The sequence below is a fragment of the Pan paniscus genome, chromosome 22 (assembly GCF_029289425.2).
Source record: "Pan paniscus chromosome 22, NHGRI_mPanPan1-v2.0_pri, whole genome shotgun sequence".
NCBI classification, from domain to species: Eukaryota; Metazoa; Chordata; class Mammalia; order Primates; family Hominidae; genus Pan; species Pan paniscus.
In genome coordinates, this window is record NC_073271.2 from 37,544,465 (window position 1) to 37,572,014 (window position 27,550).

Sequence of the window (27,550 nt, forward strand, 5' to 3'; positions counted from 1 at the left end):
CACCACCAGTAACATAAGCACTGGCTCAATGGTCCATTGACCTGTGCAGAACAGACAGGATTATAATGATGTCTGCTCAGGGACCTTCACTCCAGGCACGTCTGGGGCTCAGGGGACCCCATAGGATGGGGTTGAGTTAGGAGCAGAGCAATGACAGGGCCAGGAGTGTATTGAACAAACCAAAGTAGAAAGCCCCAGTTTTCTGGAACCCAGGGTCTGTCATGCTGCAGGTGCTTAATAAATGCTGTGGTGCCATCCATGTGAGATGTGACTTGCTCCTCCTTGCCTTCCACCGTGATTGTGAGGCCTCCCCAGCCGTGTGAGACTGCAAGTCCAATAAACATCTTTCTTTTGTAAATTGCCCAGTCTTGGGTATGTCTTTATCAGCAGCGCAGAAATGGACTAATACAGTAAATTGGTACCAGTAGAGTGGGGCACTGCTGTAAAGATACCTGAAAATGTGGAAGCAACTTTGGAACTGGGTAACAGGCAGAGGCTGGAACAGTCTGGAGGGCTCAGAAGAAAACAGGAAAATGTGGGCAAGTTTAGAACTCCCTAGAGACTTGTTGAATGTCTTTTTTTTTTTTTTTTTTTTTTTTAATTAGATAGAGTCTCTGTTGCTTAGGCTGGAGTGCACTGGCACAATCTCAGCTCACTGGAACCTCCACTTCCCTGGTTCAAGCGATTCTCCTGCCTCAGCCTCCTGAGTAGCTTACAGTAGATTATGGGCACCTACCATCATGCCTGGCTACTTTTTGTATTTTTGTAGAGATGGGGTTTCACCATGTTGGCCAGGCTGGTCTTGAACTTTTGACCTCAGGTGATCTGCCTGCCTTGGCCTCCCAAAATGCTGGGAGTACAGGGGTGAGCCACCACGCCCGGCCTTTTGAATGGCTTTGACAAAAATGCTGATAATGATATGGACAATGAAATTCAGGTGCTCTCAGATAGAGATGAGGAACTTGTTGGTAACCGGAGCAAAGGTTACTCTTGTTATGTTTTAGCAAAGAGACTGGTGGCATTTTGCTCCTGCCTTAGAGATTTGTGGAACTTTGAACTTGAGAGAGATGATTTAGGGTATTTGGTGTAAGAAATTTCTAAGCAGCAAATCATTCAAGTAGAGACTTGGGTGCTGTTAAAGGCATTCAGTTTCAAAAGGGAAACAGCATAAAAGTTTGGAAAATTTGCAGCCTGACAATGCAATAGAAAAGAAAATTCCATTTTCTGAGTAGAAATTCAAGTCAGCTGCAGAAATTTGCATAAGTAATGAGGAGCTGAATGTTAATCCCCAAGACAATGGAGAAAGTGTCTCCAGGGCATGTCAGAGGTTTTCACAGAAGCCCCTCCCATCACAGGCCCAGAGGCCTAGGAAGAAAAAGTGGCTTCATGGGCCAGGCCCAGGGTCCTTGTGCTGTGTGCAGCCTAGAGACTTGATGCCCTGCATCCTAGCCACTCCAGCCACGGCTGAAAGGGGCCAAAATAGAGCTTGGGCTGTGGCTTCAGAGGTTGCAAGCCTTAAGCCTTGGCAGCTTCCATGTGATGTTGAGCCTGCCAGTGCACAGAAGTCAAGGACTGAGGTTTGGGAACTTCTGCCTAGATTTCAGAAGATGTATGGAAACGCATGGATGCCCAGGCAGAAGTTTGCTGCAGGGTGGGGCCCTTATGGAGAACCTCTGCTAGGGCAGTGCAGAAGGGAAATGTGGGGTTGGAGCCCCTACACAGTCCCTACTGGGGCACTGCCTAGTGGAGCTGTGAGAAGAGGGCCACCATCCTCCAGATCCCAGAATGGTAGATCCACCAACAGCTTGCACCATGTGCCTGGAAAAGCTGCAGACACTCAACACCAGCCCATGATGCAGCCAGGAAGGAGGCTATACCTTGCAAAGTCACAGAGGTGGAGCTGCCCAAGACCATGGGAACCCACCTCTTGCATCAGCGTGACCTGGATATGACAGATGGAGTCAAAGGAGGTCATTTTGGTGCTTTAAGATTTGACTGCCCTGCTGGATTTTGGACTTTTAAGGGGCCTGCAGCCCCTTTATTTTAGCCAATTTCTCCCATTTGGAATGGCTGTATTCACCCAATGCCTGTACCCCCGTTGTATCTAGGAAGTAATTAACTTGCTCTTGATTTCACAGGCTCATAGGTGGAAGCGACTTGCCTTGTGATGGATGAGACTTTGGACTGTAGACTTTTGATTTAATGGTGAAATGAGTTAAGATTTCGGGGGACTGTTGGGAAGGCCTGATTGGTTTTGAAATGTAAAGATACAAGATTTGGGGGGTGCAGGGGCAGAATGATATGGTTTGGCTCTGTGTCCCCACCCAAATCTCATCTTGTAGCTCCCATAATTCCCATGTGTTGTGGGAGGGACCTGATAGGAGATGATTGAATCATGGGGGTGGGTCTTTCCTGTGCTGTTTTTGTGATAGTGAATGGGTCTCACAAGATCTGATGGTTTAAAAAATGGGAGTTTCTGTGCACAAACTCTCTCTTTGCCTGCTGCCATCCATGTAAGATGTGATTTGCTCCTCCTTGCTTTCTGCCATGATTGGGAGGCCTCTCCAGCCATGTGGAATTGTAAATCCAATAAACTTCTTTCTTTTGTAAATTGCAGTCTTGGGTATGTCTTTATTAGGAGCATGGAAACAGACTAATAGAATAATAAGGAGTCATTTGAGGGACCTCTCCAACAGGACAGGCTGCAGGAACTGAAGGCACCAACCACAGGAGCACCAAGTCTGGCCTTGCCTCACCTTTGGTCCTCTGACCAGCAGCCTCAACATCACCCCCTTATAAGGAAATGGAGGCTGGTCCTACTCACCAGGCAGAACTTCAAAGATGCAGTAATTACTTTGAAAAAAAAATTGCATAATTTATTTGCATGATATTCATTTTCACAATTGAACTTTACAGTTTAAAAAAGATACAAAAAAAGACAAACAGTTGTTCACATAAATAAAAAGGGGCAATAAAGAAGGAAGACGTTTTCACCATTACAACACCTTTTAGGATGTGTCTTGGGGAGCAGGCACCTTACAGTGCCAACTGTTTCCAAGGTCCCTGGGAATGCTGCTCTCTACAGAGGCATGTGCACAGACGGATCCTGCAAATGGGATTGCATGACTTTCCATTTCAAGGTTAAGTCCTAGCTGTAGAATCATTCATTTCATTCTTGCAAACCAGCCTGCTTGGCCAGGAGGCAGAACCATGGTAGAGTAGTGCTCATGGTTATGGCACTTGGCAATGCAAAAGGGACCCTTCCCCTGGTTGGAAACCCACAGCATTGGAAGGGACCACAGAGAGTCCAAAACAAAACACATCTTTCTCTTCTTCGCCGCCACCATGGGCACTTTGCTTCAGCACATTCATTTATAGAACGTTAAGTCAGGAGCCAGTCATTTTGTCAAAGTAGCTGAAATAGGCCACCACTCTTACTTGGCAAAGATGATACAGTTTCAAAGAGTTAAATGAAGGTGGACTACTTGGAGACATCAAAAGCTAAGTTTCCAGGAGCACTGAGGTAGCAATGTGTAGAAACATAACATGGAAACAGTGTACCTTAAACTGAGCATCCTTGATTTCCCCCATGGACCTCAATTTCCAGTGACTAGCAGGCCTGAAGAGGCCAACATGGTGCCAGACTTGGCGCCCTGCCAGGACCAAGGGGTATGTGCACTCTCCAGGGTGCTAGGAGCAGGGTCAGGGAGGATGAGGAGGAAGGCTGAGTCTCCCTCCCAGGAGCCCCACCCAATGTGCAGGTGGAGACCTGCACCAGGAGTGCTCAGGGCAAGTTCCTTTTCAATTGCTTCCCTCGCACCAAGGGCACTGTCTACATTCTCACCCCATAAGAACAAAAATGTTTCTGTTCCCCTTACAAGTGACTACCACGTCACCACCCATGAAGGGCTGGTCCCTTTATTTCTGGCCACCATCCAGGGCTGCTAAGGCTCTAAGAACCCATCAGCAAAAACCCCTTGTGGAGAGGTAGGCTGGGGACACTACCAAGTGGCCCCAGAGGGCAGCCGCTGCAGGTGCCACCTGGCTGTCTCCCTTTCCATGTCTCTTCTTTTTCATCTCAAGTCATCCAGCAGCTGAGAGGCGACAGCTCCATGCTCATCCAAAATTGGCCCCTGGAAAGGACTCAGCAGGAAGATCTCAATGGGGCAGCCTCTACCCCTCTCCTCCACACTTGACCGCCAGTGCCCACAACCAGCCGGCCATCACCCCTTGCGGACAAGGGGTTAGGGAGAGCAGGCTGGGCAGGGGAGCCACTGCAGCCTGCACAGAATGGCAGAGAGTGCCAAAGCCAGACAAGTTCACTGTTTAATAAAAATGAAGTGACCTCTGAATCATCTCTAAGAGTAAATCATGCACGGGGAAGCAAAACCAGCCCCATTGTTTTCTTGTAAAACGACGTCAAGGACAAAGACCATGTGGATTAGCTGTCTGCCTGTTCAAATAGGAAAAGAAAAAGTGTGTTATTTTCTTAAGACAAACAAAGGTGGAAAATAATTTTTTCCTCTAGGTTCGCATGAAGCACTTAGAAACCAAATAAGCAAGCTTAATAGCACAAAGGGATCATTCTTCTCTCCAACGTGTTGGTCAGAGTCAGGCTGAGCATGGCGGGGCAGGAGCTCCGGAAGGAGCGGGCAGCGGATGTGGAGGCCGGCACGACGGGCATCTCTTCAGCAGAGTCTGGGCCTCCCCCGGCTGCTCTCCTGCCACGCAGCCCTTCCCTCCCTGCACAGCCATGCAGACCCACCTGCAGCCACCAAACACACCTGGATCATTTGCTAGCTCCATCCTGGTGCAAGTCCGCCCCTCAGCCTGGCTGACCGTCCCAGCCCTGCCAGCTTCCCTCCTGCCCTGCCTCCTCCTCCTGGGGTCATCTGTTTCTAGCACTGGGCCCTGGGCCAGGTGACGCCCCCTGGGCCCCATGGTCATGGGAAGGCCCTGAGTCCCACGTGTCATTTGAAGGAGACACAGGTCGGGCCTTAGCGGGAAAGGCCCCCTGGTTCTGCTCCTCCTTCAACAGACTGGGCATCTGGGAGATTTGGGAGAAGACAGAATAGACTGCTTTCTTCCACTAGTAGCCCAGCCCCAGAAAGCACAGAAATCTGAGAAAACTATACGTCTGAGGTCCTGGAGATGAGAAGATCTGGTTCTCACCCCCTATCTGGACAATGCCCAAAGCCAGGGCTCTGCTAAGCAGAGACGTCCATGAGGCTCACATGGAACCCCTGAGACCTTCCCTCGTGCTTGAGTCTGGGGCATCAGAGAACCCTGGCTGCTCCTGCCCTTCCTAACCTTGGGGGCTGCCCAGGAGCCACTCGATGGCCCCAGAAAAGGATGGGCACAGCTGGCTCTTCCCTCTGCTCTCTATAAATCAAAAGTTTCATGTGAGGCCAGGCACCATGGTTCACACTTGTAATCCCAGCACTTTGGGAGGCTGAGGTGGGTGGATCACCTGAGGTCAGGGCTTCGAGACCAGCCTGGCCAACATGGAGAAACCCCATCTCTACTAAAAATACAAAAAGTAGCTGGGCGTGGTGGCGCATGCCTGTAATCCCAGCTACTTGGGAGGCTGAGGCAGGAGAATCACTTGAACCCAGGAGGCAAAGGTTGCAGTGAGTCCAGATTGTGCCACTGCACTCCAGCCTGGGCGACAGAGTGAGACTCCATCTCAAAAAAAAAAAAAAAGAAAGTTTGATGTGAGGTGGCCTGGGTGGAACAGCTGAGTCAGCTGAGCCAGAACGAAGTGTGGTCGGCAGAGCACCAAGGAATTTCACACAGCTGAGCCCCAGCGCTTTTCATCCAAACACCAGGGGAAATATGCAAGCGAAGCCAGTGAGAGGCAATGGGCAATGGGTGGACACTGGGGGGATGGGGCTGTGGCTGGAGGAAGCAGGGTTTGCTTCATGCTGACCAGTGGTCACCAGTCAGCTTCCAGCAGCAGAACCACGCCTAACAGATGTCTGGCTTTGGCTCGAGGAATCGGAGAACACAGTCAGAAGGAGGACAGGATAGTTACCCTCATTTGTCGATAAATCCAGTCCGTGAATACTGTCACATTCCCGTACACTCCTGGTCTGTAAGCTTTGGCACAGCCAGAACCCCAGCTTGTATCCCCTATCAGCCACCAGATATTGTTCTTCGAAGTGACCAGAGGCCCTCCACTGTCACCCTGTGGGACACAGCAAGGTACAGAGAGCAGAAAATCAAGTCACAATCTGCCGCACACCACTGACCAGGCCTAGAGGAGTTGGGGGGGTGGTCACAGTGTGAGTTACGAGTGACTGTGTGGGCTTCGAATCTCCACCATCAAGGGGTGATGGTGACAGAGATGTAACCCCCAAAGAGACAGCCCCCATCCTGAATTTTAATCTGTTCAAGCTAATAGTTACTAAATAAATTGCCGTTCATAATTTAAAATAGTCTAAATACTTGTTTCTGTTCCACTGGCACTTTTACCAAATACTAGTTTTTCAGAGGGTGTGTGTGATTTGTTGACTGTACTTCCTTCTGCCACCAGAAGCGTTCGCACTGTTTGTGGCCATCACTTCCCATGACTGCCCTGAGCTGGCTCCGTGTCACTGAGGAGGCTCTGCTGACCCCAAGAATGCCCTCTCTCTCATGGGGGGTTCAGTAGGATCTGGTAAGGGCCAAAGGTAGAATAAAAATGTTGAATTACCTGGCAAGAATCGACGTTCCCCTGCAGGAAGCCGGCACAGATCATGGCTGGTGTGATCAGGTTGTCATAGACATATCTGCTGTTGCATCTCTGTGTCTCAATGAGAAGCACCTTGGCAGCGTTCAGCACTTCTGAGGTCTTCCCTAAGGACAGGGAGACTTGTTGAGCCCCCAGTGTTGCCAGCAGCTCTCGCAGGGAGAGCACACTTCCCTCCCTGAGACCTCCACACATACTACACAGATGGTCACAGCCCTATTCTCCAGCCCTGCCCCCGTCAGCTCATCCCAGCACCAACCCCTCTCCTGGGAAACCTGGATTCTCCTTACAACTGGCGGTGCCTGTGCTGAATGCAGCTCTGGAGTTCAGCTTCAGGGAAAGAAATTCCCAGCTCTGAAACTACAGGGCTCTATCAGTGCCATGGAATCCCCCTCTTATTCACCCAACGGCTTGGTTCTGCTGAACCAATTTCCCACTCCTCACCGAACCCCACCCAGGACACACAGGCGCCTGTTTCCCCTCTGGCATGGACACACTCTTCTGGAGCACACGCGACCCTCCCTAGGCCACCTGCTTCTCGGCTCCCCTGCACGTTAGAGCGTCTCAAGACACGGCCTGCACTTGCCACCTCTGCATTTCCCACTCTCGCTTTGCTGCCTCCCCTCGGGCATCTTCTGGGCACCGTGGGCTTAGTGTGCAAAACCAGAACCCTCCGTCACACCTTCTCCCACCCCAAATTCTCACCAACCAATATTTCCTGGCTTGAAAAATGGCACCACCCGCCATCCTGGGGCTTCAGCCACAGAGTGGAAAGCCATCGTCCCTGACTTCTCACTCTCTCTCCCACAGACGTGCAACCCATCAGTAAGTCTGGTGGCTCTAGCCCAAGTGTACCCTCATCTCTCCACATCCACGCCCGCACTCTGCTATGAGCTGGCTTCCTGTCTCAAGGAATCCCAGCAATGGACTCGTCACCATCATCCTCGTCTCCATCCATTCATCCCCACTCCCCACGCAGCTGCCAGATCATGGCACTCCCCGGCTCACGATCTCCCCACCCCAAGCAGACGAGAAGCTGGTGTCTTCACCATAACCCACAAGGACCTATGCAATCTGGCCCCAGCCCACCTCCTTGGCCCCTTGACCACACCTGAAGATACATGCACTAGCCTTTTTGATGTGTACACATTTTTGCCATTTGAGTCTCAGCTCAAATGCCACCTCTTCCGAGAAGCCTTTCCTGACCACCCCTTCAAAGTAGCCGGGACCTTGTGATCCCCACCCTCAGATATTTGGAAGTACCTCACTCAGTTGTTTGTCTCCCATCTGTCTGACCACACCTGCCCCGTCCCCACCACCGACATCCACAAGAGAGGTAAAGCTCCTGACAGCAGAGACATTTGTCTTACTCTGTTCACTTCTGCATTCCCAGCACCTGAGTAGCACCAAGCCTGTACTAGGTGCAGGTGCGCACAAATATTTGTCGATATTCCCTTCATCTTGGATTCCATGAGGTCTTTTGCCCAGCCTGTGGCTCCACTGTAGTAAGTTTCTGCTGATGAGGAGCCAGGATGCCCCCCACTACCTTCCCTGACGCTCCCCAAAAATCACCCAACCTTTGTACTTTTCCCCTTGTTTGAAAGGATTTGTTGTCTGTATGGCCTAGACGTTTTTGAGAAGGATATAAACAATATGTAAAATGAACCTTTGTGCCTGCCACTAAGCACTTCCAACCCTCCATAAAAATGAAGCAGCCAGGCTCCCTTCATTTGAAAGACTGTCAGAGAGAAATGCAGACTGCAACGGAAGGGGGTGGAGAGAGCCTCTCTCTGTGGTTATCAGGGCAGAGGACAGGCTTAGATGTGGCCACCATGGGTCCAGGACGCCCGTCCTCACCAAGCCCCCTGTCACTCAGCCATGCAGGCCTTGGTGGGATCTCCAGGGCAGCTCTAAACTCACGATGAGTGCAACACAGGAGATCCTGCACCTCTAAACTCATATGGCCCAGATACTTCAAAAGCCATTCCACATGCTGCTCTGTGTGATCATGATAAGAACACGGTGTATTAGGTAGGCTGGGCAGGATTTCTCCCACTTAGCAGATGGAGAAACTGAGGCACAAGGACTGGGGGAATCAACCAAAGTCATCCAATCATTCAGTAGTAGAACTGGGATTAAAACCTGGACCTCCCACTTCCGAACCCAATGCTCCATCTGTGGGCCCTGCAGTCCTGTGTGCCCAGGAGCAGCCTCACCTTTCTCCTCGGTGGCCCCCCACCCGGAAATCCAGCAGAGCTGTTCTGGCTCCAGCATCATGCCTGGGTTGGGCAGACACACTGGTTTCACTAGGTCTGTTTCAAGAAGAGAAAACACAGTGAGCCAGGCTTGTATCACCTAAGGCCTCGGGCTATGTCTGCACCTGGCCTTCCCACATGCAGGCTGCTGGGCCTGGCACCCCGGCCACCCTGCCCAGAGGACCCTGCATCCCAACAAGTCCCACATTCTCACTTTCTCCCCCTGCCAGACCCCTCCTTCTGGCAGGCAAGAAGTTATGCTACTTATAAGTAGAATTATTTGCTAGCTCTGCTTATAAGAGGAATTATTTGCTAGCTCTGCTTCCAAAATTACATATCTTCAGGTGACCAAGACGGGAAAGACACACAGGAGGCAACAGCCAAAAAGCCGATGGAGTCAATGGAGTCAGCTTTCGCCCCAGAGGCGCCACGCCATTGCTCAGGCATTCGCTCTTCTATATGTGAACCATTTCCCAATGTGAATACAGACATGCTGTAGGGAGGGCTGAGGTTTTGCTTCTTCTGTATCCACATGGGGCTAGAACATTCCAGACCCTTGGATGGACCAGAGTAGGACCGAATAAGAGGCTAAGAGAAAGCATGTTTGTCCTGAATTAAGCAACTTGGTTTTAGAATGTATCTTTAAAAATCAAGGATCTTTACACATTTTAGGCCAGTAGTTCTCAACTGGAAGTGACTTTGCCTCAAAGCGGATGTTTGGCAATGTCAGCAGGCCACACTGGTTGTCACAGCTTGGTAGCTACTGGCCTCCAGTGGGTAGAGGCTGGGGACGCTGCTTAACATCCTACAAGGCACAAGAGAGCCCTACAACAGAGAACCACCCCAGACGTCAAGGGTGCTGCAGTGGGAAAGCCTTGTTCTAGCCTTTTCCATGCCTGGCTTGAATCACCAGCACTCAGTACAGTACAGAACAGATGTGGTGGCTGCTGCCTCCCCCAAAATGCGGCAGGTGCTCTTAGCCTCTGTGAGCCTCTCCCATTGGCCACCCGCTGCACGCTATCCTCGCTCAACGCAAATGCCTCCCTTCCATTTGGCATAGCACAAGTGTCATTTCCAATCAACATCTCTTTAAGATTCTGCCAACTTGCTTGCCAAGCCTGAGCCACGCGTACCGTTGAAAGTCAGAGGCTTCTGCAGCTTCATCAGCGCAATGTCATTGTTCTTGGTCTTGGAGTCATAATTTGGATGAGAAATCACTTTTTCTACTTGGTATCCGGCTCCATAGAACATGAAAGATTGTCTCAAAATCCCCGCAAATGCCGTCCAATGCCATGGATTGTTAAGAGGTCTGGGAGAGAAGAAGGACTCAGTATCTCAGAGCCATAAACACAGAGCTCTCGGTGGATGAACTTCCAACATCAGAAGCTGGAGGCAAGACACCCAGAGGCAGGATGGTTCACCAAAAACCACACAGGGAGATAGTGGAAGAGGGGCTCGGTCTCCCCTTCTCCCCCACACTCCCCCCACCCTGACTCCCTGCCTCAGCCCCCTACATCATCCTTCTTTCTGGCTCTTGCGTCACCTTCAAGGAATCTGCAGCACCCACAATGGGCCGACATCCCTCCCTGAGGTTTCAAGGCCATTTCTAGCAGGACTGGCCCTTATTTTCCTTTGTACGCCAAAGCATTTCCTGGCACATGGTAGGTGCTTAATAAATGGATACTAATGAACAGACTTGAAGTCCAATATCAATCAAACCATTTCCTTTATCGAAGAGTTTCCTCTTAAGAGAATCCCAGCTCCTAGTGGGCCCAGAGCACCCAGGGGTGTGAAGAGGGGGAGAGAAGGGAGCACCCTTGGGTAACAGCCCTTGAGAGAAACACAGTTCCTAGAGGGCCCAGAGCACCCAGGGGTGTGAAGAGGGGGAGAGAAGGGAGCACCCTTGGGTAACAGCCCTTGCTTCCTTGACCTTCATAACAGCCCGAGAGGAGAAGGGCATGCCCATCTTATAGTTGTACATGCCATGGATCAGAGACGTTGAGTGAATCGTCTAAGGGCACGCAGCAAGAGAGGGCTGGGCCAAGAGTCAAACCCAGTTCAGCCTCTCTCTAAGGCAGAAAAATACATCCGCCAAGTGAGGCCTCCTCCAAAGCAGCATGTGACCAAAAGCACTATGTGTTTAAGGAAAAGGGGAGGGGGTGGTAGCGTCCATAAATGCTAACACTGTCACGGCTAGCCTCACCCCTACCTAACCCTCTGCATGAGCAATGCTGTGGCCAAGAACGCTTAACCCCAGGGACCTTCCAGCAGGGCAGCCTGAAGCCTGTCTGAGTGTGCCCTCTCCTGGGACTAGCATCCCGGAGACAGGATACTTCAGGGGGCAGGGGCTTTGCTCAAGGGCAGGACAGAGCTCAGAGGACAGTGGCTGGAAGGAACGCTGGTCACGGCGACATCGTGGAGAATGTTCCACCTGCACCCTGTGTTCTGCGTGCAGGGGACACTCAGTGCATACAGCCATGCACTGCCTGGCATGAGCGCACTTGCTGCCTCACAGCCCCAGGAAGCAGGTGCAATACTCTCCCCATTTAAACACAAGGATGCTGGGGCTGCAAGGGTTGAGACCTGCTCAAGGTCACAGGGTGGCTGTAGGCCAGCCCGGAGCCCCCATCCGGCCCGCGCCGCCCCTGGCATACTTTTCCACGCAGTGGGCGGCTGTCACGATCCACTCGGGGGTGATGATGGAGCCTCCGCACACGTGGACGTTCTGGACGTGCAGGCTGACCTGCCAGGGCCAGGCCCCCGGGAGCGCGCTCCCGCCGCCCACGATCCTGCTCTGGCGGCTTGAGTTCAAGTTGACCCCGCAGGCTGAGGATGACAAACAGGAGGCCAGTGGGGTGAGACCAGCAGAAGCCGCCCAGCCACCCAGCTCCCGCCCCTCCCAAGGGTCTCCCAGGCTGCAAGGACAGGGCAGGGGCACCACTGCTGGGGATGGACTTAGGGGGCTCCTGGGGGTCTCCTCTTGGGGAAGGGAGGATGCCCCTCCAGCCCACCCAGACCCAGGAAGCACCACTTCCCTGAACACTCCTGTGATCCCATGGGGTCTCCCGGGACCCAGGTGGGGGTGTTCTGGATAACGAGGCCCTGGGGACTCCTTGAGTCTTGGAGGGACTGACACCACTCAGGGACCCCAGATTCTCACACAAAGAAAAGGAAGATGGGAGGGGCAGGGCTGGAAGTGAGTGAGGGGGTGAGGAGACGAGGAGGTGAGTGAGAAGGTAAAGGGGTGAGTGAGTGAGTGAGTGAGGAGTGAGGAGGTGAGGGGGTGAGTGGGTAATTGAAAGGATGAGGGAGTAATTGAGGGGGTGAGGGGGTAATAGAGGGGGTGAGGGGATAAGTGAGGAGGTGAGGGGGCGAGTGAGGAGGTGAGAGGGGTGAGGGGGTGAGTGGGGGGTGAGGGAGTGAGTGGGGGGTGAGGAGGTAAGTGAGGAAGTAAGGGGGTGAGTGAGGGGGTGAGTGAAAAGGTGAGGGGGTGATTGACGAGGTGAGGGGGTGATTGACGAAGTGAGGGGGTAAGTGAGGGGATGAGCGAGGAGGTGAAAGGGTGAGTGAGGGGGTGAGGGCATGAGTGAGGAGGTGAGGGGGTGAGTGAGGAGGTGAGGGGGTGAGTGAGGAGGTGAGGGGGTGAGTGAGGAGGTGAGGGGGTAAGTGAGGGGGTGAGGGGGTGAGTGAGGGGGTGAGGGGGTGAGGGAGTGAGTGAGGGGGTGGGCGAGGAGGTGAGGGGGTGAGTGAGGAGGTGAGGGGGTGAGTGAGGGGGTGAGGGGGTGAGTGAGGGGTTGAGGGGGTGAGGGGGTGAGTGAGGAGGTGAAGGTGTGAGTGAGGGCGTGAGGGGGTGAGGGAGTGAGGGATTAGTGAGGGGGTGAGGGGTTGAGTGAGGAGGTGAGCAGGTGGGTGAGTGGATGAAGGGGTGAGTGAGGGGGTGCAGGGGTGAGTGAGGGGGTGAGGGGTGAATGAGGGGTTGAGTAGGGGGTGAGTGAGGAGGTGAGGTGGTGAGTGAGGGGGTGAAGGGTGAGTGAGGGGGTGAGGAGGTGAGTGAGGAGGTGACGGGGTGGGGTGAGGGAGGGATGAGGGGGAGAGTGAGGAGGTGAGGAGGTGAGTGAGGGTTGAGGGAGTGAGGGGGTGAGTGAGGGGCGAGGGGGTGAGTGGTGAATGAGAAGTTGAGGGGGTGAGTAGGGGGTGAGTGAGGGGGTGAGGGGTGAGTGAGGTCTGCTGCCTTCCCTGCTTCCTGTGTGTGAGTGTCTTCTCCACCAGGAGATGAGTGCATGGGCAGAGGGCAGGGCGGGTGCCACGCACCCTTGGGGCTGTGCTGGACCCCCACTCAGGACCTAAAGAAGACCTGAGCCAGCCCTGCCGGGATGGGACAGTGTCAGCTCCTTCCACCTCTTCAAATGAAAAGCTGAGCTCAGGACCACGGCCCCACGACAGCACTGGGCCATCCCAGAGGAGAGGGACGGTGGCTTCCACATTTGCAAACAGTTTGGAAACTGTAAGCACTCTAAACACAGAGATGGGGACACCCAAGTCTAAGCCACCGTCCAAAATTCAGGAGAGAAGAGGCAAGAGCACTGTTGTTCTCTGGTCTTGTCCCTCCTCCCAGGTCCCACTGGCTGATGAGCACCTGGTGGCCACACCGTGGTGCTGGACCACAGCCCCGCAGATGCTCCAAGTCCACGTTATGTGGCTGCCAGGGCTCACTAACGCCACCCCCCTTTGCTTTCTGGAGAAAGAGACCTGCCGGGCCTCCAGCTCATGGGTGGCATAAAGTGTAGGGCTTTGTCAGCTTCTTGAGCGTGCCTGATCTCAGGGGGTGTCCCTTGGACCCAAGGCTGAAGGTGTCTACAGGCCATGGAAATCTAAACCAGGAGCTCCTTGGAAAGAGCGAGACGCCGCTGGGCACATTCCAACCCGTGACCCCACCTTCTTCCTTCCCACGCCCCCAGAGACACAGGGAGTACTGTTCTGAAAGTAGAGAGCTTTTCCTAGTTAGAAGTATCAAAAGGGGGACTCCAGATGAACTTACCTATACAGCGTAAAGAAACCACTGCTTTTGAAGAACAGGCATCACTGCAAAAAGAACAGGGGAAATTCTGGTCACGATAGTGCGGAGTCACCTGCCTCTCACATGCTTAGAAATCAGTCATTTCTTCCGATGTTCCCTCTCCTGTCTTCTGAGACATAGAAGGGTCTGCTAGTTACAACTCCAATAAGGTAAGTAAATCCATATAGGGACAGTGGCAAAGACCAGACACTGAGCCAAGGTACGCGGCTCACATCCCCACAATGTGACCTTGGGCAAGTTACTTAACCTCTCTTAAAATTGTACCAGCTCCTAGGATGGTTGTGAGGGTAAGCATACAATAATGCTAGTTTTTGTTTTTCCTCTTGGAATTTAAAATCATCTTCTAATTTTTAAGGAAGCCATTTGGAAACCTCTGGGCTCCTATAACTGCTTTAAATTTGTAGTGTTGAAAGCAATATAACCAATAGTTTCCCTAGGATTAGAAGAAACGTAAGAGTTACTCATTTGGGAGTCAAACATCCCAGGTTACGGATGAAGGGGAAGTAATTGATGCATTTTGTCCTGCAGTGAATTTCCCAGGCTATGCTGAGAAGGAAAGACGCAGCCCCTGGCATGCAGAGCTGGCCCGCCCCGACAGCTGGGCCGTGTGCTCTGCGGAACCTGAATTATTTCACTGAGCGTCAATATCGGACTAGGCCCCTCCATGCCCAAGATGGGGCAAGACACAAGGAGCCTCCTCTGAAATGATGTCTGAACAGACGGAACAGGAACCTTGTGCTCACAACCACAAAATCACAATCTGATGTCTCCTCCTGTCCTGGCTAACTTGAGCGACGGACGTTTCTTTACCAATCACAGCTTTAGCCTAGCCTCATTCCAACCTCCTCCTAGAAAAAAAATAATAAAGCAGCCTCACAGAATTACCCCTGCTTCCTGACAGCATCCAATCCAGAGCAAATCTCTGCTTCCTCCAACCACCCCCAAACCACCTTGCAGGAGCCCAGGCCCTACAATAATAGGTCCTTCCTGACACCCTGTTACTGAGGCACACCCCCCGGGTTCCCAGTGACTACAGGTGCATTCCAGGTGGACTCTGGCTCTGGGGCACTGACACAGCCAAGTGAAGACATGTCCCCTTTAAGAGAAGACATTTCCTAAGAATCCTAAGGTCGGTAGGGATAGCCCTGTGTGGTCACAGCGCCAGGGCACATGTGGTTATTCACAGAAGCCCGACAGAAAACAAGCCAAGAACTCAGGCATCAAAGGGCAACTGCTGCACAGAAAGAGGAAAAGAAGTGCGCCTCCCCCTACCACCACCACCGAGATAGAATAAAGCCTACCAGACAATGGCCTTCTCTTCTTTCTTCCAAGCCCTCCAGCCTCCTTGTGAGTTCCCAAGGCTCTTGCCAAGGGACGGCAGCACCTCCTCCCCTCCCCCCGCCCCTGCCTGGCTGGACTTGGCTCCCTGATTCTGTGTGTAACCCAGGAAGACAAAGAACCACTCAGCATTTACAAAGTGCCCAGGCAGCTGTGTTTAGCTTCTCCACAGGGACAAACCACAGCCCTGCTGTTTTGATGGGTGCACCTGGCCGTGCACAGCCCTCCCCACTGGGCTTGCCCTGCCACATTCCCCAGGACAGCAGGCTGCAGTGGAAGTCAGGCCCCCAGACACCTCCACCAGCGGCCTCCAGGAATGCAAACCTGCCCCAGGCTCCCACTCAGAGGAAAGGTGGCACGGGGTGATTAGTTCATCCTCCCCCAAAATGCAGCACCTGGCACCTGGCGGGCAGGGAGGTGATGCCTAGACACCAGGCATAAGCCCTGGGGACCTGGGAGGCAAGGAGAGCTCATGGGCAAAGGACACTGTGTATCTTTCACATCAGAAAACACATAACAGCAACAATCATAGCAAGTCTGCAAACATCCTAAATATGCGCAAAGCAAAAGGAAGAGCCTAAGTCCATCCCCTCTTCCGCCCTCCCAGCCAGGTCAGCCACTCATCATGTGACCTGTGGCTTGTACCCACTTCTACCCCCTGGACACACCACAACTCATTCCCAGGCCGCCAGAATGCTGCCCATCCCTCACAGAGCACCCTCTGGCACTGCTGTCCCGGGGTTGGGGCTAACAGGACCAGCCAGCCCAGCTGCCTGGAATGGAGCAGGACTTCCCTTGCTCAAGCCAGTGAAGTCCCTGGCAAACTGGAATGAGCCGGTCACCCTGGCTGGGACACTGAGACATTATCTTGGATTCCTAGAACCACGCCCTGACAAAATAGGTACACCTCTAAATGTCTGAAGAGGAAAGAAAACTAAATAGAGTTGAATGTCGATGTTGCAGTGTGAGCCGCTACCAACAAGGGCAGATGGTAGAGGCTGAAAATGAAATAGCAGAGAAACCTCAGCCACTTCCTATGAATAAACCAAGGGCTGCTTAGAGTAACCAGGCCTGGTCAGACTCTAATCTCCTCCCAATGCAAAACCCATCCAGACCGAGTATTGCAGCTCAGAGAAATCAGACTCAGGACAGTGATTCCCCATGGTGTCTCCTAGTTGATTTCATTCCAAAATTTTTCAAGAAGAAATCGCTGCATACCTGTGGTACAGTTTTTTATAGATATCGACATTGCCGGCACTTGTGTTCAGTTTCATAAAGCTGGTGGATCCGCTGTCATCCACTATTCCTTGGCTAGAGTAAAAATTATTCCTAAAAAAGACAGAAAACCTTATTTGTGATAATGGCTAAGGCATAAGCAAACACAAATCCTATACTATGTCATAATACCGCTCATACGACATTCAGAATAAGAGGGAAAAACCTTAGCATTTAGGAAAAAAAATCACACGTTCTAACCAAGTGCTAGAATATTGTAACGATTTTTTGATTCAATAACCCTAAAGTGTCAGACAAAATTCCTTCATTGGTTGTGTTTCTTATCCAGGTTAGGATCAAGAAACTATGAGAAGGACATAGGATTGTATAATCATACAGACATTTAATCTAATAAAAGGTACAGATGTTAACATGGCCCCAGTTATCAATTCCACCAGGTTCCTGGACTGTGATGGGGGCTTTGCTGTGTAATTCACCCCTGCTGTTTAGGGATGTCACAGTGACTAGCTAAGATGCCAACTTTCTCACCGAGTGGTAATTCATTCTGAAAACTGGCATATTGAATACCCTAAAGTTGCATAGAAATCACCTGGGGACCCTCCCATGGAAAACAAAGTGGCAGTAGCATCCTACCACCCTCTCCCCCGATGCCTGAGGGCTGCCACATCTCCCCAGGCAGTGCTGATAAGTGGTAACCACCGCCCCACCCCCGTTAGGAATCACTGTCAGGCGACACACACCCTGTTAAGCCTTCCCACCTTCCCTCAGAGCTACGAGCAGGAATGACATTTTTTAAGTATCAGTCTGATTGATTGATTCTCTCCCCAGCTCAAAAGGCTTCCATGGCTCCCGAATGAAGTGAAACTGGCACAGGATTTGTCTCTGCTGCTCTCCCCAGCCCAACCCTCCTCGCCAGCTGTTCTGGTCCAACCTCTACCCAGGGAGGTGAATGGACCCTGGCTGAGAGGCACCTTGGAAAAAGAGGCACCTAACGCCCTCAGCCTGCCCCTCTGACCAGATGACCACAGCACTGGGCACTCCCGAGCAACCAGGAGTCTATAGAGGCCAAGGAGGAGGCAGGGCAAGGTGGCAGTGAGCCAAGGTCTGTGTGCTGGGCACAGCCCTAGCAGGACAAGTTCCACCTGCTGGTTATAGGGCTCAGCTTTTGGAAGGTGACAGTTGTCCCCAGCACTCATGTGCCGGTGCTTTCACAGGGAGGCAGAGAGAGGGTCTTCTTGTGTTTCTGCTGTCTGTTACTGTCACTCGGCGGGTGCTGCCCCATACTCACTTATAGCCCATGTCCCTGCAGGCCGCCCGCCCGTAGTTCTCGTTCCAGTCGTCTTGGCACACAGGGTGCCAGGACTTGCTGTGAGATGAGTACACCTGAAGGATGAAGTTTGGTCCGTAGAGGCGAACTGCACGAGAGGGAGGATTACCCATGAGTTTCTTTCTTTTTTTTTCTTTTTTTTTGAGACGGAGTCTCGCTCTGTCACCTAGGCTGAAGTGCAGTGGTCTGATCTCCACTCACTGCAGCCTCCGCCTCCCAGGTTCAAGTGATTCTCCTGCCTCAGCCTCCCGAGTAGCTGGGATTACAGGCGTCCACCACCCCGTCCAGTTAATTTTTCTATTTTATTAGAGATGGGGTTTCACCATTTTGGCCAGGCTGGTCTCGAACTCCTGACCTCAGGTGATCCCCCTGCCTCGGTCTCCCAGTGTTGGAATTACAGGCGTGAGCCATTGCACCTGGCCTTGTCCCAACTTGTATCGTCCTAGCTGCTACCCAAGCCCGGCGCTCTCCACGGCTCCAGAGGTGGCAGCACAGTTCACTCTTCTCAAGGCACTGACCGCACACAAAGGGAGGCCACAAATCTGTTCTTTTTCTGCTAAAAAGTGCTCTCTACACAAGAGAATTGAAAACAGGCATTGGGTCCAAAACTTGTACAAACGTTCACTGCAGCCCTCTTAAAACAGCCGAAAGGCGAAAACACTCCAAACGCCCACCAACGGCTGGGTGAGCAGAATAGGATATGTCCAAGATACACAATGGAATACGATTCAGCCAGAAGAGGGAATGAAATTCAGACACAGGCTGCAACCTGGATGAGTGCTGAAGACCTTACGCTCAGTGAAAGGAGCCGGACATACTGCATGAGCCCACTCACATGGAATGCCACTTATATTGCGTGAGCCCACGTATTGCATGATCCCGCTCACATGGAATGCCTAGAGTAGGAAATCTATAGACACTAAGTAGATTAGTGGTTGCTTAGGAGTAGGAGGGACGGGCTGGGAGGAGGGATATGGGGTGATAGTTCAAGGGCTTGGGGTTTCTTTATGAGCTGATGAAAATATGCTAAAATTGACTGTGGTGATAGTTGCACATATTCGTGAATATAGAAAAGCCAGTGAATTATATATTTAAATTTTATGGTACATACATTACATATCAATAAGCTGTTTTATATAAAAAATTATATCTCAATAACCTATTTCATATATATGTTTTATATATAAAAGCACTGAATTATATACTTGAATTTTATGGTACATAAATTAGATCTCAATAAGCTGTTTTTAAAAATATATAAGATAGGCCAGGCATGGTAGCTCACGCCTGTAATACCAGCACTTTGGGAGGCCGAGGCGGGCAGATCACCTGAGGTCAGGCGTTTGAGACCAGCCTGGCCAACATGGAGAAACCGATCTCTACTAAAATGCAAAAATTAGCCAAGTGTGGTGGCACGCATCTGTAATCCCACCTACTTGGGAGGCTGAGGCAGGGGAATTGCTTGAACCCAGGAGGTAAAGGTTGCAGTGAGCTGAGATCACACCACTCCACTCCAGCCCGGGTGACAGAGCAAAACTCCGTCTCAATAAATAAATAAATAAATAATAAGATAAAAGGTTTTTTTTTTTTAAGTGCTCTTTCAGAGAGCACTTTGAGCAACAAATGGTCCAGGAGACTCTAAATCAACATTCTGCTGAAATGATCTCAGCTCTTTTATTTAAAGAAACAAAACATTACAAACACCGTTGAAGTCGCTCCCTATTCCCAATCTCTTCTCTCCCTCCCTAGAGGTAACCACCATCCAGAGTTTTGGGGACTTTTCGCTGGGCAGGATAATACATGGGGTGGGCGTATTCGCAGAACAGAATCCCATGCAGCTTAAGGGTTAAGCAGAGCATCATGAACAGGAAGAAGCTTGAAAACAGCGCTGTGGGAAAGAGAGCAAGTGCTAAATGATGCGTTCAGTATCACGTTATTCATGCAAAGCTGAAAGCATGGAAACAATGCTGTGTGGTTTGGGAGAAATATACATGGACTTAAAGTATAAAGTGAGGACCTGGCGATGCTCTAGCCTCTCTTCTTACTTCCTACGAGTGGCCCTGACTCACTGGACAGTCTGGTACCTGTGGGCTTGTTCCCCCATGAAATGACTTGGGTCTGATTATTGTCTAATGCCTCTGTGGTGAGTGATTCCACATCCTACCTGTGAGTCGGTCACAGGTTACATGAATGGATAAACATTGTGCTACATCTGGACAACGGAATATTATTTGGTGCTAAAAAGAAATGAGCTATCAAGCCATGAAAAGGCATGGAGGAAACTTGAATGCATATTACTAAGCAAAGGAAGCCAACAAAGTGAAGTAAGGTGTATGTGGTGAAGGCTACATACTCCATGATTCCAATGCTACAACATCCTGAAAAGACCAAAACTTCGGAGGCACTAAAAAGATCAGATAGCTGGGGTGAGTGGGGAGAGAGAAACAGGTGCAGCAGAAGAGGTTTTAAGGCAGGAGAACTACTCTGGACGATACTATCATTGTGGCTGTACAGCATTATGCATTTGTCAAATCCCACAGAACTGTACAAGAGAAAGGGTGAAGTCCAGGACTTCAGTTCATCATAATGTATGCATCAGGTTCATCGGTGTTAATGAACGCACAGCACTGATGTGGGATGTTCATAACAGGGCAACTGTGTGCTGGGGAGGAGTACAAGGAGCTCGCTGCCCTGTCTGTTTCATTTTCTGTAAACCTAAAACCGCTCTAAAATATAAAGTCTGTTCACTTTTTTAAAAGTAACTGAAATGAATACACTTCTTCCTCTTCTTTTTTTTTTTTTTCTTGTTGCCCAGGCTGGAGTGCAATGGCACAATCTCAGCTCACCGCAACCTCCACCTCCTGGGTTCAAGAGATTCTCCTGACTCAGCCTCATGAGTAGCTGGGATTACAGGCATGCACCACCACGCCGGCTAATTTTGTATTTTTAGTAGAGACGGGGTTTCTCCATGTTGGTCAGGCTGGTCTCGAACTCCTGACCTCAGGGGATCCCCACCCCCTCCGCCCCCCACCTCGGCCTCCCAAAGTACGGGGATTACAGGCATGAGCCAGCACACCCGGCTCAAAATACGTTTCTATGATTAAAAACAAAACTGCCACTGTGGCTCAAAGGGAGACACTTCATTCTTGGCTTGTGGGTAATTTTAGGGATTTTCTTTCCCTTCCAGCTATCTGCACCTGGAAGAGACGGCAGCTGATAAGCCAGAGAGCTGGAAAAGGTCTCAAGCTAGTCCTTTTTTTTTTTTTTTTAAATATTAGGATTTTTTTTCTCAGCTTTGTCAAAGTATAGTTGACAAATAAAAATTTTACATGTAGGCCCGGTGCTGTGGCTCATGCCTGTAATCTCAGCACTTTGGAAGGGCAAGGCGGGAGGATCACTTGAGCCCACAGTTCGAGACCAGCCTGGGCAATATGGCAAGACCCCATCTCCACCAAAAAATATAAATATATATGCATTAGCCTGGCATGATGGTACATGCCTGTGGCCCCAGCTTTTCAGGAGGCTGTTGGGGAAGGATGGATTGAGCCCAGGAGGTCGAGGCTGCAATGAGCCATGACTGAGCCACTGCACTCCAGACTGGGTGACAGAAGGAGACCTTGTCTCAAAAAAAACCCAATTGTACATGTTTAATGTGTACAGCGTGATGACTGGATATCCGCTGTGAAATGCTCACCGTAATAAAGCTAGTTAACATGTCCACCACCTCACATAATTACCATTTTCTTTTCTCTTTTCTGTGGCGAGAATACTTAAAATCTGCCCTTTTAGCAAATTCCAGGTATAGAGTACAGCATTGTTAACTAGAGTGAACAATTTAGTTTCTTTTCTGAGATTCTGAGAAAGACTCACAGAAAGGATAGCAACGGAAGTAGAAAGTGAATGAGTGTTAAAATATGCACACACACACACCCTTGGGAAGAAAGCGCTACACACATTTTTTAATGTTTTCCATGGGACGGGTCATATTCTTCAGCATCCTAAGGTGTGCATTTCAGCAAAAACAATTTCTACTCTACGAAATGGACAAATTAAAAGTGCACCCTATGCCTGTTCTGGTCTAAGAGAGAATACATGCACAGCGTTGTTTGTCTGTTTCGTTTTATATGAATAATCAATATGGAAACTGGATGAAACCAAACTGAAGCCGGTCTAGGTCTGTCAGGTTACAGATCCACACACCCTCTGACCTAGCAGTTCTACTCCTGGAAGCGTTTCCTACTGATATGCTCACACACTTGGAGCAGTGTGTGTTACAGCAAAAGGGTGGAGAAAACCTTAAGGTCCACCAAGAAGAGACAGGGGCAATAATGGTGCATCCATGCAAAGGACCAACTGTGCCATGGTGGGAAAAAACAGGGGGCTCATTTCCCTAAGGAATGCTGTCCAGGATGGTATCCAGTGCAGGAGAGTCAACTGGCTAGGAACCACTGGGAAATAGGGTCATGGTAACGCAGAAATACCTGTGCTTCTTTATGCAAAAACTCTCTGGAAAGAGAAGCAACTCAGATGAGTTGCCCCAAGAAATGTGATTGGCTGGTAAACAGGTGGGCATGTATGGGAGTGATGCGTGTGTGTGTGTGTGTGTGTGTGTGTGTGTGTGTGTGTCTGGGGTGTATGGGGGGATGCGGGGTAGGTAAGTAAGCAGAGCAAGGAAGAAGAGATTTTTCACGGCATACCCTTTTGTACTTCCTTGATTTTGACCTAATAATACTTTAATAGTGTACAACTATTAAAGTATTTAAATAAATACGACTTAAATATTAAGAAGAGAGCAACTCTTCAGGTAACATAAGGACTTTGTTGGTGTTTATTCACCCACATGTGCACATAGGAGAACATCAAAAGCCATTCCAGGCCAGGCGCGATAGTTCACGCCTGTAATCCCAGCAGTCTGGGAGGCTGAGGCGGGAGAATTGCTTGAGGTCAGGAGTTCGAGACCAGTCTGGACAACATTGACGAAACCCAATTTCTACAAAAAATACAAAAATTAGCCAGGTGTGGTGGCGAGCACCTGTAGTCCCAGCCACTTGGGGGGCTGAGGCTGGGGGATCGCTTAACCCCAGGACATCGAAGTTGCAGTGAGCCATGGTCATGCCTCTGCACTCCAGCCTGGGCAACAGAGTGAAACCCTGTCTCCAGGAAAAAAAAAAAAAAAAAAATAGAAAGAAAAGAAAAAGCCATTCCACGTGCTATCTTAACCTCACGCTACTCAATCTCAAAAACTCCCCACTTTATTTTAGAAACCAAATAAAGCAAAAGAACTATGTTTAATCAGCAAATGCATCATTTTCAAGTGCAAACCTTTTTCTGGGAAGCAAGACTGTGCTGGAGGAAAGGTATCAAGAACACAGAACACTTGGGCCTGCTCAAGGCCGGCACGAGGGCCGAGCTCCACGGGCCAGTGCTCCTCACCAGGAAATTCCACAGCCACGACTGACAGCGAGGGCTTAACAGGAAACCAGTCCCCACCAAGGATGGCCCTTAGGAGAGGGGGGATTACTTTGGCATGGAAAAATCTTTGGCTAGAATTCTCGGCCAGCTCTGAGGCTTGTGGTTTCTACAGAAAACTCCAGGAGGTTAGGACTGCACTTGAGGGAGGGGAGGAGAACTACCTAAGAGATTTCTGGTAAGTCCTCTGACTCTACAATTCTGAAATTTCTATTTCTAGAAAAAACAAATGGTTCTAGTGTAAACATGTCAGAGTGTGCTTAGCGGGAACTAAGATATGAGAGCACACACCACCACCAACGCTGATCCGCAAGCCTGGAATACATGGCTGTGCTTGGGAAATGACTTTTTTTTGTTTTTTGAGATGGAGTCTGGCTCTGTCGCCCAGGCTGGAGTGCAGTGGCGCAATCTCGGCTCACTGCAACCCCCTCCTCCCAGGTTCAAGTGATTCTCCTGCCTCAGCCTCCCGAGTAGCTGGGACTACAGGCCCGCACCACCACGTCTGGCTAATTTTTGTATTTTTAGTAGAGACGGGGTTTCACCATGTTGGCCAGGCTGGTCTGGAATTCCTGACCTCGTGATCCGCCCACCTCGGCCTCCCAAACTGCTGGGATTACAGGCATGAGCCACTGCGTCCGGCCAGGAAATAAGTTTTAAAGGAAGAGAAAGAAAAGTAAAAGGCAGCTCTTAAAGAGAAACGAGCCAGCTCCCTGCCATCTGCAGAGCCCCGTTCCGTACACAGCTGGCAGGAGGGGGATGATTAGCACAACCCTCATACTCAGGATCGTTTCCCTGTTCCAGTCACTAACTACCCTTGAAATCACCCTCAAAAATTCATGAAAAATACAAATAAAAATGCAAATGAAAACCACAATGAGGTATCATCTCATACCTCTTCAAATGGCTACTATCAAAAAGATGGAAAATAACAGGAGTTGGTGAGGTTGTAGAAGAGAAATGGAGACTTTGCACCGTGGGGGTGGGAGTGGAAGTTGCTACAGCCATTATGGAAAACAGTAGGGAGTTTCCTCAAAAGGTGAGAAACAGAACTGCCATGTGATCCAGCAATCTCACTGCTGGGTTTATATCCAAAGGAAAGGAAATCCGTGTGTTGAAGAGGGACCTGCACACCCACGCTCACTGCGGCATTTTTCATAACGGCCAAGACATGACATCAACCTAAGAGTCCATCAGTGAATGAAGGGATAAAGAAAATGTGGTGTATATGCACAAGGCAATACTATTCAGCCACAAGAAAGAAGGAAATCCTGTCATTTCCAACAACATAGATGAAGCTGGAGGACATTACACTAAGTGAACAAGCCAGACACAGAGACAGAAACACTGCATGAGGCCACTTACATGTGGAATGTAAAAACATCAAACTCACAGAAGCAGAGAGTAGAAAGGCAGCTATCAGAGGCTGGGGGCGGGGGGTGACAGCACTGGGGAGGTGTTGGTCAGAGGTCACAAAATCTTAGACAGGAGGAATAAGTTCGAGAGATCTATTGTACATCATAGTGACTGCAGTTAATAAACTATATGTTGCATATTTGAAAATCACTACAAGAGTAGGTTTTATGTGTTCTTAATAAGACACATATATGAGGTAAGGCCCATGTTCTAGCTTGACTTAGCCATGCCACAGGCATACATGTATCCAAACATCATGTGGTATGCCATAAATAGGAGCAATGCTTCCTAGTTCATTAAAATAAATAAATAGATAAACCACAGAAAATAAAATGAAACAGATGAGCCCACTCTGTGACAACAGATAGATCTTTAAAGGCAGCTTGTTTTGAAAATAACATAGTGCATCTCCAATTTTGTTTTTAATTAATTTATTTATTTTTTGAGCCAGCTCTGTCTCCCAGGCTGGAATGCAGTGGCGTGATCTCAGCTCACTGCAACCTCCGCCTCCCAGGTTGAAGTGATTCTCCTGCCTCAGCCTCCTGAATAGCTGGAATTATAGGCACCCGCCACCGCGCTTGGCTAATTTTTGTATTTTTAGTGGAGATAAGGTTTCACCATATTGGTCAGGCTGGTCTCAAACTCCTGACCTCAGGTGATCCACCTGCCTCGGCCTCCCAAAGTGCTGGGATTACAGGCATGAGCCACCGTTCCTAGCCTGCATCTCCAACTTTATAAACAGTTTGCTCATCTTAACTGACTTCCTGTGGCAGTTCAGAGCACGTGTGGTTCCAATGACACAGTCCTCGGTGGCCCTGTCATCTCCCACCTGCTGGGTGAGGTTGGGCCGGAAACACAACCTCTCTGAGCCCCAGGGCTCAGCCTGGAGCAGGGATTCAATGACATCATGTGTCAGCGTACTGGACGCACGCCAGGCCCAGTCACCCAAAGGCCCCTGGACCTGGCTGCTGTCTCTAAGGTGAGCAGAGGAGTCCCTTCCCAAGGCCAAGGCTGACTCACCACACCGATTCTCGTCCTCCCCGCCGGGGCAGTGTGACACGCCATCACACCAGTTAGAGGGGCTGATGCAGGTACCTGAGGAGTCGCACTCTATCCCAGAGTTGGAGCACTTGCTGCCCACTTGCAGAGAAAACAGAAGAGAGGTGCCCATCAGGCTGAGAAACCCAATGAGCCTCATGGAGTGAGGAACATGGTGGCATTACTGTAGCTCGCTGCAGCCTCCAACTCCTGGCCCCACTGTGTTTTGTTTTGTTTTGTTTTGTTTTTGAGATGAAGTCTCATTCTGTCACCCAGGCTGGAGTGCAGGGGCACAATCTTGGCTCACTGCAACCTCCAACTCCTGGGTTCAAGTGATCCTCCTGCCCCAGCCTCCTAAGTAGCTGGGATTACAGGTGCACGCCACCACGCCTGGCTAATTTTTGTATTTTTAGTAGAGATGGAGTTTCAACATGTTGGCCAGGCTGGTGGTCTCAAACTCCTGACCTCAGGTGGTCCACCTGCCTTGGCCTCTTAAAGTGCTGGGATAACAGGCGTGAGCCACCTCACCCAGCCAATCCCCCACTTTAATAAGGAGGAGAAGTGTCCTTGCCACCAGCAAGTATAAGTGGAATTAGCACTGGGGCACCTTACTTCCGTGGGGGCAATGGGAAGGACCCTCTCAGTGTTTGGGTTTGGACGGCACTCACACGTCCTCTCTGCCACACAGGTAACTTGAAGGATCCACAATGGCGCATGAGTCTGCACCACCCCAGGCTGATGGGAAGGCTCAGGCTGCAGTTGCAGGAGGTGGGACATGGAGGGGCGGGCCTGGTCCCCAACAGCCACTGCTGTGCAGTGAGATACAGGTAACTGGGTGTGGCCCCAAGGTAGAAGAACCTGTGCTCACAGTGCTGGGTGGCACCAAGCACCCCAAAGCACTGGGTACATTCTAAATGCTTTCCCCATGATGTGTCAATCTCATAGCTAAACAAGAGAAGGGAAGAGAGACAGCCTCGTTATGTAAGAGAGGAACCTCATGGAGGGCCTCCAGAGGTCTCAATAGCCCAGAGAGCAGGGTCTGGCTCAGAGCACTGGGGACTGCAGGAGCACATGGTGGGATCGAGGCTCCCTGCACTTACTGAACTTCCAGAGTAGGCCAGCGGCCAGCGCAGCTCCCACGAGGAAGGTCCCCAGGGTCAAGGTGAGGCACAGTGCTTTCTTAGTCTCTGGAAGAAGGAGGAGAGTGCAACGTTCAGACCAGAGTTGTTTAGAAGTCATGCTCTCAAATGTTATCTATTATTTTTATAGTACACCACATTAAGAAATAATTATTTCATATACACTTAAAAATGTGACTTTTAATTTTAAGAAATATCATGGACGATCCTACTTCTTCCATAACACTAAACCTTATGCAATTTGGAGACCAACAGGAGGAAGCTGTGATCTTCAGCAAAGTACACGGAGGTTAGGCTCTTTTAAAAAGTATGATATGCTTCGCTGGGCGCAGTGGCTCATGCAGGTAATCCTAACACTTTGAGAGGCTGAGGTGGGTGGATCACCTGAGGTCAAGAGTTCAAGACCAGCCTGGCCAACATGGTGAAACCTCGTCTCTACTAAAAATACAAAAATTAGCTGGGCGTGGTGGCAGGTGCCTGTAATCCTAGCTACTTGGGAGGCTGAGGCAGGAGAATCACTTGAACCCA

General features: G+C 50.4%; 1 protein-coding gene across 2 annotated transcripts in view; it reads right to left on the minus strand.

Annotated features, from left to right (window-relative positions):
• Positions 1-2,607: 2,607 nt before the first annotated feature.
• The window catches only part of TMPRSS2 (transmembrane serine protease 2), a 33,045-nt gene continuing 8,102 nt past the window's right edge, over positions 2,608-27,550 (minus strand). Inside the window, exons 3-13 of one of the 2 annotated variants that reach the window (XM_034947921.4) lie at positions 26,984-27,070; positions 25,866-25,985; positions 17,925-18,051; positions 16,619-16,729; positions 14,024-14,067; positions 11,640-11,811; positions 10,119-10,294; positions 8,947-9,042; positions 6,695-6,837; positions 6,035-6,187; positions 2,608-4,453 (exon numbers count right to left, since the gene is read on the minus strand). In XM_034947921.4, the coding sequence (XP_034803812.1) occupies positions 4,442-4,453; positions 6,035-6,187; positions 6,695-6,837; positions 8,947-9,042; positions 10,119-10,294; positions 11,640-11,811; positions 14,024-14,067; positions 16,619-16,729; positions 17,925-18,051; positions 25,866-25,985; positions 26,984-27,070 (1,241 nt within the window). In that variant the 3' untranslated portion in view covers positions 2,608-4,441. Of the gene's footprint in view, positions 4,454-4,510; positions 6,188-6,694; positions 6,838-8,946; positions 9,043-10,118; positions 10,295-11,639; positions 11,812-14,023; positions 14,068-16,618; positions 16,730-17,924; positions 18,052-25,865; positions 25,986-26,983; positions 27,071-27,550 lie in introns of those variants that run through there. The other variant, XM_034947920.3, reaches the window with a different exon arrangement.